The 19,877-nt window shown below is 41.7% G+C and overlaps 1 protein-coding gene across 1 annotated transcript; it reads right to left on the reverse strand.

Moving 5' to 3' along the window:
- Nucleotides 1–158: 158 nt before the first annotated feature.
- On the reverse strand, nt 159–14,595 carry LOC135650156 (protein DEHYDRATION-INDUCED 19 homolog 2-like). The gene is made up of 5 exons (XM_065169346.1): nt 14,419–14,595; nt 14,183–14,328; nt 12,926–13,003; nt 12,479–12,735; nt 159–565 (listed from the first exon to the last, which is right to left on the reverse strand). Exons 1-5 carry the CDS (start codon nt 14,489–14,491, stop codon nt 460–462), a joined length of 660 nt encoding a protein of 219 aa, XP_065025418.1. The 5' UTR covers nt 14,492–14,595; the 3' UTR covers nt 159–459.
- Between the last annotated feature and the right edge of the window lie 5,282 nt (nt 14,596–19,877).

A 19,877-nucleotide genomic window follows, 5' to 3' on the forward strand; every position in this document is an offset into this window, starting at 1 on the left:
TCATTGAGCAATACCTTACATACACATTGACTGTTCCAGGTTGCTTGATTGATGTTCTTAGCTTGACCGAACTGCTATTTGATCATATGCAACCTGCACCGATCAACTTAGTTCAGACAAGTTAGCTAAAAGAACATATTACAAAAACCTCAGTCCAATATCCAGGACGAATAATGTCTTCAGAAACGAGACAGCAAGCAGCTATTTATATTCTATCATACACAAGAATGCTTGAAAACACCCTCCTTCGGTCCCCTAATATGGGTGATAAAATAGATACTACAACCATTTATAAGACATTCCATGCTTGAATCTTGTATATATCGTGTATAAGAAGCCTCCCCGTCCCTCGAAGAAGAATCTCTTGTTCAATTTTGGTATCAACATGGCAGCAACCACCAACCAACTTGAGATTTTTGCACCATCTGCTGCTCATTCCAACATGAGTGTTAGGTATCTTCATAATGCATCTTCGTCGAATACGGTGGAGATCACAATCTGCCTCACAAACTCACTCCTTCGAGTACTCTCTACCTGATCTTTGTATATCGGAGATGGCACAACGCTGCAAACAAGGTTTAGAAACGTTAGTCAAGGGCAGATAACATGAGCTTAAAAGATCACTAAAAAATCTCCACGGAGGTGCCATGCATTAAGACTTAATATTCTCTTCAAACTCCAATATACCAACAAAAACCATGCAAAGCTTACTTTTGCCAAAGTCATTATGGTAATTTAGAACATACATTTTAGATCATCATAAAAGATAGTAAATAATTGATAAACACCACCGTATGCCCAAGATGGGAACTGGGAAGCTTAATTTCAAATATCTCTAACATTCCCAACAGCATCAAACAGGGCTAAACGATTTCTGATATCAAAATATGACTAACACAGAGAAATAAAATTACCTCATTGTTCAAAGCATATGAAGTTAGCATGCATGAACTTTTTGCCAAATGTACTTGTGGCCCATAAATCTCACATTGTTTTGGTCTTTTCAGCAATATTTTATAGATAGTAGAAGAAGAATCTTTTTTTTTTTTTTATCACATTTCACTTAACATGTGGCCTGAGATGTGTCCAGGTTATTCGCTAATTCCATCGATCTTAAGAGGCTAATATAAGTTTTCCTATACAGTAACCTAGCAGATTGTGTTTCCTGCATAGAAGTCCATTAACAGCCTACGATTTATGTTGGTCACTGTTTTCTTCAGAAGTCGGAACTTTGAAGCATTAACAAGACTCTATCATCTCTCTGAATACTCACATAACAAATAACTGGCCTCAGCCAACTTTCTGCAGCGAGTATTAGCCTATTATAATGATAGTTAACCTATGCCCAAGCTAATGTCCAGGAAATCAACAAAGATCAAAGATCTGTCACTAAAACTCCTAGTTCCTTAAGCAAATGATTATATCATTAATTTGAGATATTGGTTATCATCCTCACTCTTCTGGATACCCAGTAATAAAGCTCAGATGTCCCAAATAAAGAAAGCATGGTGGCACCAAATTGAAATATGACAAATAGTAGCCAATTGATTGCAGATAAATGACAAATATAGTGGTAATAGAAGATAAATGACAAATCATTGTCATGATCAGATATTTATCCATGTAAACTTTTATTGATGCAAAAAAAAAAACCTTTCTGACATCAGAGTTCAAACCAGGATATATATCTGACTGTTTGACAACAAATGGCAATATAAACATTTTGATCTAAAGTAGCATCCTAGGAAAGTTCAAACAATGAATTATAATGGAGATGAAGAGCACGGGTTGGGGATAATGATACAAAATTGCTCTGGTTGGTCACTTTGCCACTGGGAAATCAAATTTGCAAGCTAGATTTGTTGGAATGAGATCAACCCAAGTGCAAACATAACTATAACGGAACTTGTTCAGCACACTTCAAAACTAAAAAAGAATCGCTGAAGAAACCAAATAACCCAGTCATCTTATCAAACCAAAGATCTAACTTGACCAATGGAAAATGGCCAACTAATGATGAGTTCAGTCTACAACTGTAATCACGGATGATTTTTTCTCCCTTAACATAAATCAAATTACCATAAATAACGTATTACCTTATTTAAATTATTAACTTCCTTGTTTGTGTAGTATTATAGTTAAGGAAATGGTTGATATTGATTTTCTTAACCAAGTGAACAAGTTAGGAATTTTTTCAAACAATTAAATTATTAACTGATTAATTTCCTAATGAATGATGAGATTTTTAAAAAGTAAATAGTTTAAAATTTATTTTTGTGTGTGAACCATAAGAAATAAATATTACAATTCTATCTTTATGTGTGAAAGCAAGATAAAAATAAAAATTAAATTATTGCTTATCTTTCGGGGAGAGCTCATTTTCTCTTTATATAAAGAGGGCTCTCCTTCTTTCATTCCTTACTAAGTCTCATGGTAGAAGGATTGAGGAGAGGATTCCTGATGAGAGGATCCCTGAGGAGAGATAGGATCCTCTATTCTTTCCTTATCAATTTTTATTTATATTTTTGAAATTTTTGATGTTAGAATTATTATAATTTGTATGATGCATAATAATATTTTAATTTTAAAATATTATGATTAATAAATAATGATCATTGAATTATGATGTTAGATTGAATAATTTAAATTCATTAAATTAGACATATTTATGTTTCAAGAAATTAAGCATGAATTTTATGATTTAATTAGTTTTAATTTTGGAATCATGAATCTAAATTAGTTAATTTATGAAAAAGAATATATTTGAGGTTAATTATTATTTTATAATATTTTAAAGTACTTATGAAAATATTAAAATTTAATTTAATAAGAGAGGTCAATACGGGGTCTGACCTGAGCTAAGTTGATTGATTAGAACAGCACATGTGAACAAGTATGGTCCAACCCATATGGTTATGTATAACCTAGCCCATATGATCAAGTATAGCTTAGCTCACGTGGTCTGGTACGATGCAACTCATAAGGCCAAGCATGACCTAGCTCATGTGGCCAAACACGATTCAACTCATGTGACCAGGCATGACCCAACCTATATAGTCAAGCATGACCCAAGTCACCCTGCGAACTAAGTGTGGCTCAGTTCAGTGGTAAGGCTCAGCCCAACTCATGAGTAAGGCTAAGCCTAGCCCGTAAAGCTAGGCTTGCCCAATTATGCGACTGACAAGAGACACACCGTCGCCTATCTATCCAGCCTAGCCCGTAAAGCTCAGTTTGTATCTAAGTGCAGTTTGCGTCTAAGCGTAGATTGCGTCTAAGCGCAGTTTGCGTCTAAACACAGTTTGCGTCTAAGCGCAGTTTGCGTCTAAGCGCAGTTTGCGTCTAAACGCAGATTGACGTCTAAACGCAGTTTTACGTCTAAACGCAGATTTACGTCTAAACGCAGTTTTACGTCTAAACGCAGTTTTACGTCTAAACTCAGTTTACGTCTAAAACGTCTAAACACAGTTTGGACAGTTTTACGTCTAAACGCAATTTTACGTCTAAACGCAGATTTACGTCTAAACGCAGATTTACGTCCAAACTCAGTTTACGTCTAAAACGTCTAAACACAGTTTGAGCAGTTTTACGTCTAGATGCAGTTTCAAAGGGAGCTGAACTTTAGAAACTGGTTCGTAAGAGTGCAGAAGACAGTTTTGCAGAATCAAGGCGTAAACGTAAACTGCAATGTAAATATCGTACGAAAACACTGGTTTACGTCTGAAAACAGATTCGGACAGATCAGCAATTAAAGACTTGTTCGTGAAGGCGTAGAAGACAGTTTTGCAGAATTAAAACGTAAGCGTAAACTGTACTGTACGAAAACACCGATTTACGTCTGAAAACAGATTCGGAAAGAACAGCACTTAGAACTTGTTCGTAAAAGCGCAGAGAGCAGTAGTAATGAAGGAGGTTTGCAGTAAGGATAAAGTGCTCAAAACTAAACGCAAACCAGAGATTTAGAGTGGTTCGGTCAGTCTTGACCTACTCCACTTTTGGCTTCCTCCACCGACGAGGTCACCGACGTCAACTAGGGGCCTTCCTTCAATAGGCGAAGGCCAAACTGCCCTTTTACAGTTTCTCTCCTTTTGACAGGCTCAGGAGACAACCTTTACAGACCTTTCTCTCCTCACTTTACAATTGAAAACTTGAAGAACAGAAGGAGGAGACTTAAAGGCTTTACAACACTTTTGAGCTCTTAGAATCACAGAAAAGATCAAGATTTCGGTGTAGGTCTGTATCTTTTCAGTGCTGAATGGGTGGGGAATTTATAGGCCCCAACCCAATTCAAATTTGGAGCTCAAAACAATCAAATCCCGGAATTCTGGGATCAGGCGGTTGCACCTCTTGACTGGAGAGGTTGCACCGCCTGGCAGAGCTCGAAGACCGAGCTCAGGCGGTGCCACCTCTCTGCCAGGGAGGTTGCACCGCCCAGTCTTGCTCGAAGACTGAGCTCAGGCGGTGCCACCTCTCTGTCAGGGAGGTTGCACCGCCCAGTCTAGCTCGAAGACTGAGCTCAGGCGGTGCCACCTCCTGGCTGGGGAGGTTGCACCGCCCAGTCTCGCTGGAAGGCCTAGCCCAGGCGGTGCCACCTCCTGGCCTGGGCGGTTGCACCTCCTGGTGCAATCAGGGTCCGAATGGTTCATTCCATTCGGCCCAATTTCAGTCTTTCAGGGGCCCAATTGCCCCAAGATTAAGCCAATGGGATCACCTCCCATTTTCCAACTTAATCAACGTGCTAACTACGATTAAATCTAAGACAATTTCTGCAGCTTTGCTTCGGTGCGTCAATCGCTCCTTCCGGCGAGTTTCCGGCGAACTTCCGTCGATCATCCGATGAACCCTCGGTGATGCTCCTGCGGACTTCCGGCAAACTCCTGGACTTTGCGACGATCCACTTGGCAAGTTCCGACGAGCTTCGCTTGGCAAGCTTCTGGACTTCTCGGATCTGTTCTCGCAGAACCTCCGACGACCGTCCGAACTTCCGTCGAACTCTCGAACTCCCAACGTGATCATGAACTTGACTCCGGCGCAACTCCTGCTGCTTGTATATCTTTCATCGTAGTTAATCCTGCACACTTATCTCAACACATAGATTAGACAACAAATGACAATTGACTTCATCATCAAAATCCGAGATTCAACACTAGCGGGGCTGCGTTGAGGGCAGTCAGCACACACGCGACCGTTTGGGAGAAAACGGGCATGGAGATGTAGGGAAAATGTGTCGCTCGAAGGAGCGAGCATCTGAGATTGGCATTCAGAGGAATGACCAACTCTTCGCGCAAGAGGCACCACGAGAACAAGCAAGCTTGAAAGAATGTAGAGCACACAAAGGTTGGGGTGGCTGAGTTTGAGCTATGGCTCAATGTTGACAACCATACTTGATGGTGCTCAAGGCAAGTGAGGCGCTTGGTAAAGGATGAGACCATGCAAGGTGGAATGAGTTGCTTAACGACTGAAAGAGTTGTGCAAAGCTCATAGAGGTGAGGGGAATTACTAACTCGAAGAATTCGGTACTCATGCATGGGCTTGTATGTGGACGATGGAATGTTCGCGGTCATCCCAAGGAGACCGAAACTCAGTGCCATAGAGCATTGAAATTTTCTCTTCGGCATGTGAAGGATATGTCCGTATGAGGTTGAAGTGTGCAGCGAGTTCAGCATGTTGCTAGGCCTTGAGTGGTGCAGCGGGGGCTGTATTGACGTGGAGTCGCAATCTAGCAAGTGCATTTGCAGGAGGCAGAACAATGCACAGTTTGTTCAGCAAATCTGGGTAGTCCGAAGGGGATGGTGGTCTCCGAAACTTTCAGAGAGAAAGAAACGAAGAGAAATGTTGCTCCAACGGGACAGTTATCCAGGAGGGATAGATCCTGATTTCTCCAAAGGGAGAATCATGTGCAACAAACAGCACATGTTGAGGAGGAGTACCTCAACAAACAACAACTCCACGAAGCTCAATGGACCGAGCGAGCGGCGAGGAGTCGTCGCATGATCTCGCTTGAGAGAATGCATTGGTGGATGTATTGCGAGATCAAGTGGGGGAGCGACCCAAAGCAACACAAATGAAGGCACACTTGGAGTCAATATGGAGATCGGACTCAAGGAAGGGCTAACTCGTGGAATGGTGGGCGCGAGGGCCACAATCAACTCAATGCAAAAATGAGGAGCGGAGCAACTTGGGTGTAACTTGGCGAAGTACCCAAGCCGCATGAAGGGAGCCAGCATAGAAGATGGAACATGGAGCGGAGGCACGGTGCTTTCCTTGGACAAAGGTCAAGGACATAAACTCTTGCAGAGGCAGGAGCAGGATTATGTTGTTCCATGAGTCCTTCATTCTGACGGAGCGGACTCATCTTGCATGATGCCAAAGACGAAGGGAGCTTCTGGGCACATGCACCTTATCTCGGAGAAGCATTTGATGGAGGAACTAAGGCGACTCAACTTGCAGAGGCGAAGTTGGGTTCAGAAGGCCTTGGCAATGGGCAAGAGGACGCGAAGGCGGGTACTCTTAAAGAATATGCCACAATGTTGCCATGAAGGAAGCGGTGCGCAGCGGAGATTGTGCTGGTAGGGGCAGAGGCCCAGGATCCAGACAATGGTGCACCACTTTCAACGAAGTCGATGGACTTCGGGAGCTACTAGGCGACGAACTGTCCTAGAGTGGTGCTTCATCTAGGTGTGACCCAAGAGCGGGTGGATGAAGGTCGATTGCCAAAGGAACAAACAAAATCGAAGATGGAAGAGACCCTGCGATGTATTGGCAAAGGCCACACATGGAGGGATCACAATTCGAGTTCATCCCACAAGGATCAGAATGCAATAGAGATGTCACTAGGAGGCGACATGGTGCAGCGGATCATGGTGGAATAGTTCGTGGCAATGCGATACACACGACATAGTCCCGTGAGGGACTAGATCATACAGAGGTATGATCGGGAGCTATTGGAAGCTCCACTTCGGTGAACAACACGACGGTAAGAAGGGCTATGGATTCAAGGAGTGAAGGCCATGGTATCGCAGAAATAGGCCTTTCGTGAGTGCATCGAATTTTGCATCGGATGAAAGCCTTGGTCATCAGCATATGGGAGCTGTGTTCCACTAAGGAAAAAGTTTGAATGCAAGTACTAGTGAGTCCCATGGGAGAGACTTGATCATGTAGAGGTATGATCGAAGCAGCTGGAGAGTTGGACTGCTCCAGAGACCATATTCGCTTAAGGGAGCCCGACAAGTCATAGGACAAGGTTGAGTAAGCGAACGTTGCTACCAAGGAAGCTAAGAAGAACAGAATCGGTGCAAATCCTACAACGTGATGGCGGGAGGCCATGCATGGGAGTTGCAGTCTGTCTTTCTATCGACCAAAGGGAGCTGCTTGGAGAACACAGAGGTGTTGAAGCAGGGGGTCGAAAGGGGCGAGGAAGCGACGATGAGTCCAGAGGGACTTAGCTGCCCAAAATCAAGCATCAGTTAGAATGGAGGTGGACTCGGAGGAGTGCCACAGAGACATATCTACTGATCGTGAAGAAAAGGGATGCAGATGCGAGGCGACAGATAGTAGGGCCATGGGCATGGCAGCGCCATGGTACCGCAGAGGCGAGACTTCCGTGAAAGTCATTGATCCCTTGCTCTCATGGAGGGAGAGCGCTTGGTCGTAAAAGGGGCCGAGAAGGAGGAGCATGCAAAGGCAAACTCCAAGTACCGAGACAAGGTTGAAGGGCAGAGGCCAAGGAACTTCGTAAGACCGGTGTCAACGAGCTTCTCATCAAGATAGCCGAAAGTGAAGGACTTCGGGTCATGCAAAAGTGCACGACCAAGGAACGAAGCAGGCAGTACGCGGTGCTGTACCTTTGCTACTCAGTGGAGTAGGCGACAGGGTTGATGGAGAAGACAGTACAATCCCAGAGACGACCAAATCTATTAGAGAATTACTCCAAGTTGGGGTGAAAACTTCCTGCATTCTAGAAGTTCAATGGCATTGAGAAGGTGAATCACAGTAACTAACTCAACGCAAGGAGTGCAAACACTTCAAGTGCTTCAGAAGTGTGAGCAAAGAGCAGGCGAAGGTCAGTAACCAGCTCGATGCATGGAGTACAACCTCGAGGAGGTGGGCGAAGTCAAGTAACCTTTGCCTTCTCAACTCTTAAGAGAATGGGCGAAACCGAGTACCCCAATTCTCTTATCTATCCAGCAGAGGAGCTCTGCACAGGTTCAAAGACCATTCGAAGATAATATAAGACAATAGTTGTCAAATCCTCACCAACGGTGATCAATGCTACTAAGAGTAGATTGTCCGCTTCATTTCCCAACGAAATGCCAATCGAAAGCGAAAGTGATGCGAATCTACTTGCAAGTGACAACTAAATGAAAGAAGAGTCAATGGGCAAATTTTGTGGAGGAAGGACCCAAAACTTCATAAGTTTGCGAGGCGATGCTCGTTAAAGCTCCAACAAGCATCCACTCAGTACAAGCAGCATGAGGCATTTGAGAGACTAACGCATAGTAAGGATGATCTTTTCTTTCATCTGGAGGATCCGCAGGAACCAACATGGATCAACACAACTCAGCCAACCCCACACTAGAGTCAGAGTCGTTGGCGAGTTGAAGCAGCATGGCGGATCAAAGGTTTGACTACTCAAAAACAGCAGCAGAGAGCAGCTAGGAGCCAGGAGGCGTATTGCAGTTGGAGCAGAAAATTGAAGACTAAGCAAAGGCAAGGAGTTGCAGTGTCGGCAAAGGCTTCGACGAGGATATCAAAGGAATAAGTGGGGGAGAATGTCACGGACAAACTTCTAAACAGGATGTTTGATGTAATGCTTATGTATGTTCGTGTCTTTTGGTATGTTCATACTTTGCACAACATGTAGAGGGATGACCGAAGGCTTAATAGTCCTATTTTAGTTGGGTTGGTGGCCGCTTTAGACTTGTAAATAAAGGTTGTGTCATGTGGACACTTATGAGAGATTTTCGGTCTGTAGTGGTCTGTAGTGGACCATTATGAGAAAACTGTTCGGTCTGTTTGTAATTTGCATTGTTTATGAAGTGTTTATGAAAATGTTTGCTTGTGGATCCTAAGTGAGGCATTTTCTCTAACCCGTTTTCTCTTTTGTGGGTCCTAAGGGACCATGGGAGGCTTCGGGGAGGCTGACCTTTGCGGACGAACACGCAAGGGTGCCGCACGACTTAGGCAAAACCAGCTAAGTCCGTGACACTAAGGCACAAAATAGAGCATTCATAGCTCTAGCATTTAGTGAAAATGTGTTCTTCTCCAAATCATTCCAATCGTTCATTGGAAGAGAAGACATTTGAAATCTGTTTTCGACCATATTCCATAAATTTAAATCAATTGAAAGCAAGAAAACACTCATTCGAGTTTTCCAATAAGTGTAGTCCGTCCCATTAAAAAAGGGAGGACGAATAAGAGAAAGTCCCTCTTGAAAGCCGAAATGAGCCATTTCTCTTAGGTGTTAAACCAAATGAGAAATACAAGGCTCTGATACCAACTGTTAGGAACGAGTCGGCACTAAGAGGGGAGAGTGAATTAGTGCAGCGATAAATACGTCTTTAAATCGGTTCCGAAAAATCTCTTCGTACGATAAAACCGATTTCGGAAATGCTTAACTTTGAAAGCAAAGTAAGAGTGTATTGAATGTAAAGCAAGTAAGGAGGTAAAGTGATTTGCAGTAAAGATAAATTGCTCAAAGTAAAATGCAAACCATATTTTAGAGTGGTTCGGTCGTCGTGACCTACATCCACTTCGCCGATTCCTCTTCCGTCGAGACCACTGGCATCCACTATCGATCTTCCTTTAATAGGCGAAGATCAACCTCCTTCTTACACCCCTCTCCTCCTTTAATCGGGTTTAGGAGACAACCCTTACAAGCACTCACTCCTTTCTCAAACTATTCTAACACTTAGACTAGAAGAGGAGGATTCTCAAGAGATTACAACAGAGTTTTTCCCTCTTTAAATTCTCTGTGCTTGTGTATGTTAACCAGGGATGAGAGGGGTATTTATAGGCTTCAAGTTGATTCAAACTTGAGCCTAAAAAGGTCTCATCCTAGGTTTCTTAGGTACTAGCGGTACCACCGCCGTTCCTGGGTGGTACTACCGCCGCAGGATCTGGTACTAAGCGGTACCACTGCCGAATAGGGGTGATACCACCGCTGGCAGCATTGCTGCCGACGGTACCACCGCCCAGGAATCCTGGGGTGCTGTTCCCCAAGCGGTGCCACCGCCGACCAAGGTTTCAGCACCCTGGTTGGGCCTTGAATCCGGCCCAAACCAATCCAACTTCGGGCCCAATTGGCCCATAATAGAGTTGATAGGATTACCTCCCAATCCCAACTCCAATTATGTGCTAACTATGATTCCTAAGACATAATCTAAGCAACATAAGTCCGATTTCTTCCGCGCGAGCTTCCGGTGAACTTCCGACGATCTCTCAGCAATATTCCGGCGGACTCCCGGCAAGCTCTTGGACTTCACGACGATCTTCTTAGCAAGTTCCGACAAGCTTCTTTGGCAAGCTCCTGGACTTCTCGGTTGGTTCCGGCAGAACTTCCGACGAACTCTCGAACTCCCAACGAAATCACGTTCTTGACTCTGGGACTTCATTTTGCTTTATACCTTGCTATTGTAGTTAATCCTGCATACACAAAAATACACTTCGATCCAGACAATTATTACTAAGCATGAATCATGTTGTCCGACATGTCATTGGTCCATCGACGCTTCGTCCGATTCTTCGACGCATCGTTCTATCTTGCGGCCTATTGCCCAATCGACCAGTTGACCTCCGCAACTCCGATATCCTTGGCGCAATATCCGCTCTTCTTGGCCCGATGCCCGAATCTATGGCCCGAAGCATTCTGTCGATACGTCGACCGATCCTCCGGCCCGACGTCCAATCTTCTGACATGTTTTCCTTCGGCCCAACATGATTCTTCCTGCTTTAATTGTCTCTCCCTGATCAAAACATCCAGCGTCACTCAAAACGCAAATTAAATCATAAACACTTATCAATTGGTTTTATCATCAAAATCCGAGATTCAACAATAAGAATTATAATTGTTTTTCCAATACATGAGTTTCATAATAAATTGATATATTATCATTTCATATTAAATTGTTGACATTTACATATATTTCACGAATATTGAAGATTATTTTTAATTTTTCGAATGTTCCTACTAACATGTGTGGTTACTGATATTTTTTTATCCTATATTTATTTTCAGAGTAACCTACCACTTTGTAATAGATTCGAGGCGTGGGTGGAGGAGACTTTCTCATCACTTATGGTCCTACTAAGAAGATGTGATTCTTTTTATCAATTAAAAAAATATTTAGTGCTATAAAGACAACGATTTAAATTTAAAGATAAAAAAAATCTTATGTAAATTATGAATAACGAAATGATGGTTTTTTTTTATAAATCTAGGATGTGACAACAACTATCGTAGACTAGATCATAACAATCAAATTATATCTGGCCTTGTTTCCACTTTTCTAGTTATTCTAGATACAATTGTGAAATATTGGATCTTCCTTTTTCTTGTATCGTAAGTGTATCTCCTTCGTATTTAGTAATTTATCACTCAGTGAATGAATAAAGAGTGCATTTGAGCTTATTATATCAATCAAGTTAGGATCTACCTCCACGTATAAAGAAAGTATTAAAATATGCCTTAATTCTTTATATTCATATCTTGAAGTATAATTCTTCCACATGGTTACATTCGGTGAGAATATGAAGAGCATGTATATAAGAGTTAATCAGTGTAAACAACTACTTTTAAGAACAAAAACTAATATGGTAACTCATGACATTGTCTCATAGAATCCCTGCGATAGAAGAATTTCATGCCTCTCCCTCTTTCACCACCTTTTGCCCACCCAATATTCCAACAAAAAATAGCTCTACTTGAGTCTAGCTGTAAAAGGAGTATAGCCATTCTCAATAAAGCAATGCAATTTATGAAAATTATGAACTAAATATAAAATAAGAGAGCACTTTAGTACTTTTCAGCATAACTGCACCATATGTCAAGTAGCCAAAAGAAAAAGTGATTATGCAGAAATCACAGTACCCAATAACTTTATCACACAATTTAATAAACTAAGCTAAGGAAAAATAAATTATTCTACACATATCATGGTACCCAATATTATACAATTTAGTAAATTAAGCTAAATAAAAAATGATAATATACAAACACCATACTACTTAACATTTCTTCAAGACTATAACAATATAGTCCATTTGCTTCTACAAACAACTGAATTTTGAAGCACAATAGGAAGTAAATCTAACAGATTACTTAGTCATCTTACAGAATCATGTAAATGAAAATATCAAGTGTGAGGCAGCAAGTCAGAAAAAAAAAACCTATCTAAAAACCTCATACAATGTGACAAAATAAATGGGTTACGTCGAAAACCTCAAACAATAACTCATTTGATGGCAACGAAATGTACGATACCTCTGAACCAATTTCTCATCTGAAGTTTTGTCAACCATACTTCCTTCATCCAAGGATTCAGGTCGTGCATCTTTTGATGGATCGATGTCAGGCAAATTAAAAATAAATGATGACAGTAGTGGATCAGGTGCCACGTTGGATGGAGCAAAAGAACCCCCAAGTGACTGAAGAGTGCCATCACGTAGATCCTTTTTCAACAATAAGAGTGTGGAGTAATGCCCCAAGGAACCTTTGCAAAACCTCCTCCTATGCCGTACTTAAGTTTTTATCAAGGAATCCAACCAATTTAGTCAGATTTACAACATCGTCATTTGCAAACAAGTACACAGAGTAATGATTGCTTGACAGGAAACTTCTACTACTAAAATTAGCTTTAAATAGAATGAAGTATAGCATATAAGGAGACAAACAGTCAAATCCAGATAACTAATGAAAATAGAAGGATATTATTAATAAATTTGCATGCTCTGTCATTATGTGGCCAACCATGTCCATGCCAGCCCTAGCTGCACAAAGAGGACACACCTGAAAACAGGCGATTCAATACATAAGCAACAAACTGTCTCGTGCAGGACAAAATGCAACATACAGATGTAGTAATTTTGCTTCGCTCTGATTGCCATTGCTGGTTCTACAATAATAATAATCTTGCTCATGATAAGCAAGAATAGAAAGGAAAGAGGTACAAAATAAAGTAGTTACTGAGAAGTACTCAGTTGGAACATATTTGTCATAATAGTGTGGTCGTCAAGTGGAAAGTCAAAAGGCACCAGCAGATTTGTTGCATTTCAACTTGTAAGATAAACAAGTGGTACATCATTTCTAGATGCAAGTATTAAAGAGGATGGGCAAAAAAAATAAAGCAACAATTTTGCTGACTTGTAGGACAATCTGATGAAGGGCTGAACAAGGAAATCAGGGTTTCACAGTTTTTCTTTTCTGTTATAGTTTCAATTTTGCAAAGGTTAATATACAATGGTAAACATCCAATTAATTTCAGTTGCTGGAATTCACTGAATAAAAACATAAAAGAGTATATAGATAATGTTTAGATATCTAATACAGAGAACCCAACATGCGAAATACATTTCAGATTTTCGCACAACCTACCTCATCTGACTTGAAAAATCAATCAATGACGGGAAAATCATGACCAGTTAAAGGCATTAGCTGACATGTACTCAATTTTATACTATTAAAAGACAACAGACCATACATTTAAAGCTCCTATGTCCAAATTAAATCGACTGTTGGAAGGATATTAAATTCAAGTTTTACAAACTTTTAGCAAATACTAATAGACCGTGAGATATACTCCAAAGCCACCTACAAAAATACAATCAATGCAAATAAAGGAAACCTACACTTGAAGTGAGATTCACGGAGGAAAAAATGATTCTTTAGTGGAAAAGATCAAACCTTTTCTACCCCTAACAGACGCAAAAAATTCAATAAGAGGACGCATTTTTCTTTTCTCTCCTACTTAAGGTAAATTCTTCGCGTAATATCAAACGATAACAGAATTTTAAGAACAAAGTCGGAGCCAGTTCTTAAAGCAAGAGATTGGAGAGAGATAGAGAGCAATTTTGGCACTACGAAAAACCCATCCAGAAACCAAACCGAGATCTAGAAATTCTCCTCGGGAAACTCCAATTGAAGCACAATTTTCAGCATCTACAAAGGACCCGAAGAACGCAGTGATACCCCGTTCCTAGCCTCGATCGGGTGTTCGTCATCGATGTGGCAACACAGTCCCACGATATCGAAGCCCTCGGAACAGAACGGGCAGGTGAACTCTGGCCGTGAGTCGTCCTCCCCGCCATCCATGTCCTCCGACCCAAGGTACACATCTACCGACCATAGAAATCACAATCACAACCTCAAGTAAACGTACATCCCAAGCCCAAAATAAAAGCAGGAAAAGGGACCAAATTCCCCACCGTATCGGGACTGCAGAGCGAGCTGTTGGTGCTTGGAGGCGTCGTACACGCGGCTCCGGGTGTCGTCCTCCATGAATCCCTTCCTCTTCTGCGAAGGAGAACCCCTCGATCCGAGCTCTTGCGAAGTGAGCCGACTCCGGGAAATCGCGGGAGAGAAGCACTAAAGAAGGAGCAACAGAGATCGCCAAATCCATCTATTATATAATGATGAAAAGGCCCTCTTCCTCCACGTGTCTTCCGTTTGTTCGTCGACATACATGAACGATATTGGCATGGTACAGATGATCGCTGGACTGAAGTCAATGGGTGGCTGTTATAGTTGAGGTATGGCCATTTACTCCACGTGTCTTTCTTTCGTTCGTGAAAGCACGTGAACCAAGATGACATCGGACAGGCGATCCCTAAGAGTACGGTTAATTCGTGCGAAAGTGTGGTGGACGTGGTGAGATTTGCGGGAGAAGGACACCGGTCGTTCTGAGCGAGCGAAAAGCCTTCGTACATATGCGCGCACTGGTAAACGCACCTGACGATGCTTTCTTGTGCGTCGCAACATGCCCTGTTCGCGATGACTAGGCTATGACTCATCAGTGCATTGTGACCACCTAAAAGGCATGTGCTGCAGAACTATTTAAGGTTTAAGAGGGGGCCCCGCCCTTAGGTACTGATGGTGCACCGAATTGTTGGTCCCGGATCTCTTTCTATGTATATAAATGAAAATTTGATATATACTCTTAAAAATAAATGAATTTTAATTTATTTTTTCTAAATTTAAATTTAAATTTAGTATGTATGTTTGATCTCCATCGATCAACTATCATATTTTAATTAATATTATAGATAATATTAATATATAATAATAAAATATAATTATTGATGGTGTCATAAGTACCATTGATCTATGAGTTGACACAATTTGTCCATCGTCGAATATATAAGCTCATCCAAATGTCTCTTCCTAGTTTCCTAGTTGACATGAGAGATTTGGTGAGGTGAAACCACATTGGTGGTCTGATCAAAAGCAACCTTATTAGTTCGGACCCGGTTCGGGGTGATCGAGTAGGTTGTTTGGGATCTTCTTAGCTACAAGGTTCTCTCTCAAGGTCGAGTCATCCGAGTGTCCCCGAGAGTTGGTTTATCTTGTGGTTGCGTAGTTGCATCCTGATAACGGGGTCATCTCCTAATCGTCGGTGATCTTACTGTTGGGAAATCACAGGTCGACATCTCATGCGCAGTGAAAAACAAAAACAAAACCATATTTTTCAAAGTTAAGTACTTGATCATTGTGCGACGATTGGTGAGCGAGAAGACCGCAAAACTGAAAAATCGCATGTATCATGTTAGAAGTGTTGCTTAGGGAGATCATATATCCTCGAAATTTTCATATCCGATGGAGTGGATGAAGGAGAACTCGTATACTCATCTCTATGTCCAGATCCAATGAGCACATACACTGTATCTCTAGTGTCCCCACACGAGCGATTATGAGACCAACAACATATATTATATGGATAAGTATATAGCGTATTAGTCTATCAAATTATCTTGATGTCCTTCTCGAGTAACCTATGACCGAGATGATTTAGGATATGTATTTAAAGGTGAATCAGTCTTATTATCGTGATCTCATCACGATCCGATTCTCGTTATATAGATCCAAGACATTACAATATATATCCAAATAATATGTGATAAAATACCAATAATAATAAGCAAAGAGATCGTCGTAGCATGTCACAAGTGCCATCACTTATGTGATTGACTTGGAGGGCACCTATAGCGAATAATGTCCCATTTGACCTAAACCCAATCACCTACATGTCTGATCCCCATCAGACCTCTGTGATGCTCAAATACAATTTAAGTCAATGGCTTGTCAGTAGATCTACAATGTTATCTTTGGATGAAACTCTTTCCAATGCTACATCTCCTCGGGTCACGATATCTTTGATTAGGTAGAACCTCCTTAGAACGTGCTTATACTTCTGATGAGACCTAGGTTCTTTTGCTTGAGTGATCGCCCTGTTGTTGTCGCAATATATGAGAATTGATTCTATATTACTCATTAGAACTCCCAGATCCGTGATGAACTTCTTCATCTAGACTCCCTCTTGTGCTGCTTCCGTTGCAACAATGTATTCTGCCTCTGTGGTCGAGTTAGCAGTAGTATCTTGCTTGGAACTCTTCCAACTCACTACTGTCCATTCAGGGTGAACATATAACCTGAATTCAACTTGCTATCATCGACATTGGACTGGAAGCTCGAGTCCGTATAGCCCTCAACCTGAAAACTATTTTCTTCGTATACTAGTAAAAGATCCTTAGTCCTTCTCAAGTACTTAAGGATACACTTTACTGCTTTCTAGTGCTCAAAGCCTAGATCTGCTTGATACCTGCTCGTGACACTTAGAGCATGCACTATATCAAGCCTGGTACATAGTATAACATATATGATAGACTCTATCACAGAGGCATAAGGTATCCTATCCATGTTTGTCTTTTTTTCAAGAGTTTTTGGGAACATACTATGAGAAAGTGAAATTTCATGTCTCATTAATATGAGACATCTCTTGAAATTTTTCATGTCAAATCTTTTGACAATGGTGTCTATATACCTGGACTAGGATAAACTAAGCATCCTCTTAAATCTATCTCTATAGACTTGAATCCCAAAAATATAGGATGCTTCCCCTAAGTCCTTCATGGAGAAGTGTTTAGATAGCAAAGTCTTTACTATGGAGAGTATTCCTATGTCATTCTCAATAATTAGGATATCATCCACATATAATACCAAGAAGGTGATAGTATTCCCACTTACCTTCCTGTATACATAAGGCTCATCTTCATTCTTAACGAAGCCATAAGATTTGATCACCTCATCAAATCTTATGTGTCAACTTCAAAAAGCCTACTTTAATCCATAAATGAACTTAAGCAACCTGTACATCTTATCTGGACTTTATTTGGACATGAATCCCTCTGGGTGTATCATATATTCCTCCTCCTCAAAGTTGCCATTGAGGAACATGGTCTTTATGTCCATCTGCAAGATCTTATAGTCATAATGTGCTGCTATAGCCAACAGAATTCGGATGGATTTTAGCATAGCTACAGCTGCGAAGGTTTCATCATAGTCAACATATTACTTTTGATGATATCCCTTAGCCACTAGCCTTGCCTTATATCACATTTCCATTTACTCCGATCTTCTTCTTAAAGATCCATTTATAGTCGATGGATAAGATACCCTTAGGTGCATCAGCAAGGTTCCAATCCTTGTTGGAGTATATGGATTCTGTCTTAGAATTCATGGCTTCTTGCTACTTTCCGGGGTCTGTGCTCATAATAGCCTCCTCATAGGTTTGAGGATTAACATCCTGAATATTCTCTCCATTGATATGTCCTACATATCTCTCAAGGGGGTGTGACACTCTACTAGACCTGTGCAAAGTTGAAACTTATGTGTCAAGTGCCTAAATAGACTCAGTCTCTAAAATGGTGCCTGAGCCATGTTCTCTAACCTCGCTTAACTCTATCGTGCTCCTACTATCTCTCCAAGAATATGTTCCTTCTCAAGGAACACTGTTCTCTTAGCAACAAAGATCTTTTTGTTGAATCTTGTATTTTGATGATGAAACCAATTGATAAGTGTTTATGATTTGATCTGCATTTTAAGTGACGCAGGATGCTTCGATCAGGGAGAGACATTTAAAGCATGAAAAATCATATTGGGCCGGAGAAACATGTCAGAAGATTAGATGTCGCGTCGAAGGATTGGTCGACGTATCGATAGAAGGCTTCGAGCCACGATTTCAGGGAAGAGCGGATATTGTGCCAAGGATATCGGAGTTACGGAGGTCAACTGGCCGATTCAGCAATAGGCCGTAAGAAAGGACGATGCGCCGAAGAATCGATCGAAGCATTGATGGACTAATGACATGCCGGATAACATGATTCATGCTTAGTAATAATTGTTTAGATCGAAGTGTGTTTTGCATATACAGGATTAACTATGATAGCAAAGCATAAAGCAAAATGAAGTCTTAGAGTCAAAAACATGATTTTGTTGGGAGTTCGAGAGTTTGTTGGAAGTCCGGACGTTCGTTGGAAATTCTACCGAAATTGACCGAGAAGTCTAGGAGCTTGCCAAAGAAGCTCATCGGAACTCGCTATGAAGATCGTCGTGAAGTCCAAGAGCTTGCCGGGAGTCCGTTGGAACATTGCCAAGAGATCGTTGGAAGTTCGTCGGAAGAAACTAGACTTACGGACTTGTTTAGGTTAGTAAATGTCTTAGAATTCGTAGTTAGCACATAATTAGTATTGGAATTGGGCCAACCCAATTAGGAGCCAGTTGGGCCCATATATGAACTGTGTTGGGCTCAATAAAAAGGTCCAAATAGTGACCCAAGAGGTGACACCATCGTGGCACAGTCTCCGAGACTATGTCAAGCGGTGGTACTACCCAGACACAGTCTCCGAGAGGCTATAGGCGGTGGTACCACCCAGTGTCAGACTGACACTGGCGGTGGTACCGCCCAGCACAAGCTATGGTACTTGTTGAATCTCAGATTTTTATGATGAAATCAATTGGTAAATTATTTGATCTAATCCATATGTTGAGATAAGTGTGTAGGATCAACTACGATAGCAGTAAGGCATAAAGCAGATGATGGGCCGGAGTCGACGACTTAGACGATATACTGGGAGCTCGCCGAGAGTTCATCGTGAGATCACCAGAAGCACATTGGAAGACTCGTCGAAAGCTCGTTGGAAGATCGTCGGAAGCATGCTGGAAGGCTAGTTGAGATTTGGTCGGGAGTTCACCGGAAGATCGCTGAGTGAAGAATCGACGTACCGGACCATGCTTGCCATAATCGTAGTTAGAACAATAATTAGAGTTGATTTAGGAGGTAATCCCATCAACTCTATTAGGGGCCAATTGGGCTGGTTTGGGCCGGAGTTAAGGCCCAACCAAAATGCTGAATTCCTGACCGGCAGTAGCACCACTTAGAAAACAGCACCCTAAGTGGTCTGGGCAGTGGTACTGCCTATATTGGGCGGTAGTACCGCTGGCAGTTATTACTGCCAGCGGTGGTACTGCCGGTAGTTATTGCTGCCAACGATGGTACTGTCGACAGTTATTGTTGCTAGCGATGGTACCACCAGAGCTCGGTCTCCGAGCTCTGTCAAGCAGTGGTACCGCCCAGACTGAGCAGTAGTACCGCCCAGTGTCAGGTGTCAAGTGATGGTACGGCCAGGACCTCAGAGTTCTGGGATTAGACACTTTTTGGCTCTATTTTTGAAGCTATTAGGGCCTATAAAAATCCCACACTTTTCTGGATGAAAGGGCACGAAAGTATTGAGAAAATCTTAAGTTGTTGGGGTGTAAAAGTGTTGTAAACAAGTGCTAGAGTTCTCCTCCTCCCTTTTCAAATTTTTAGATCATTCTAGAGAAGTGTGAG

Source organism: Musa acuminata, chromosome BXJ1-4 (genome assembly GCF_036884655.1).
Source record: "Musa acuminata AAA Group cultivar baxijiao chromosome BXJ1-4, Cavendish_Baxijiao_AAA, whole genome shotgun sequence".
NCBI classification, from domain to species: Eukaryota; Viridiplantae; Streptophyta; class Magnoliopsida; order Zingiberales; family Musaceae; genus Musa; species Musa acuminata.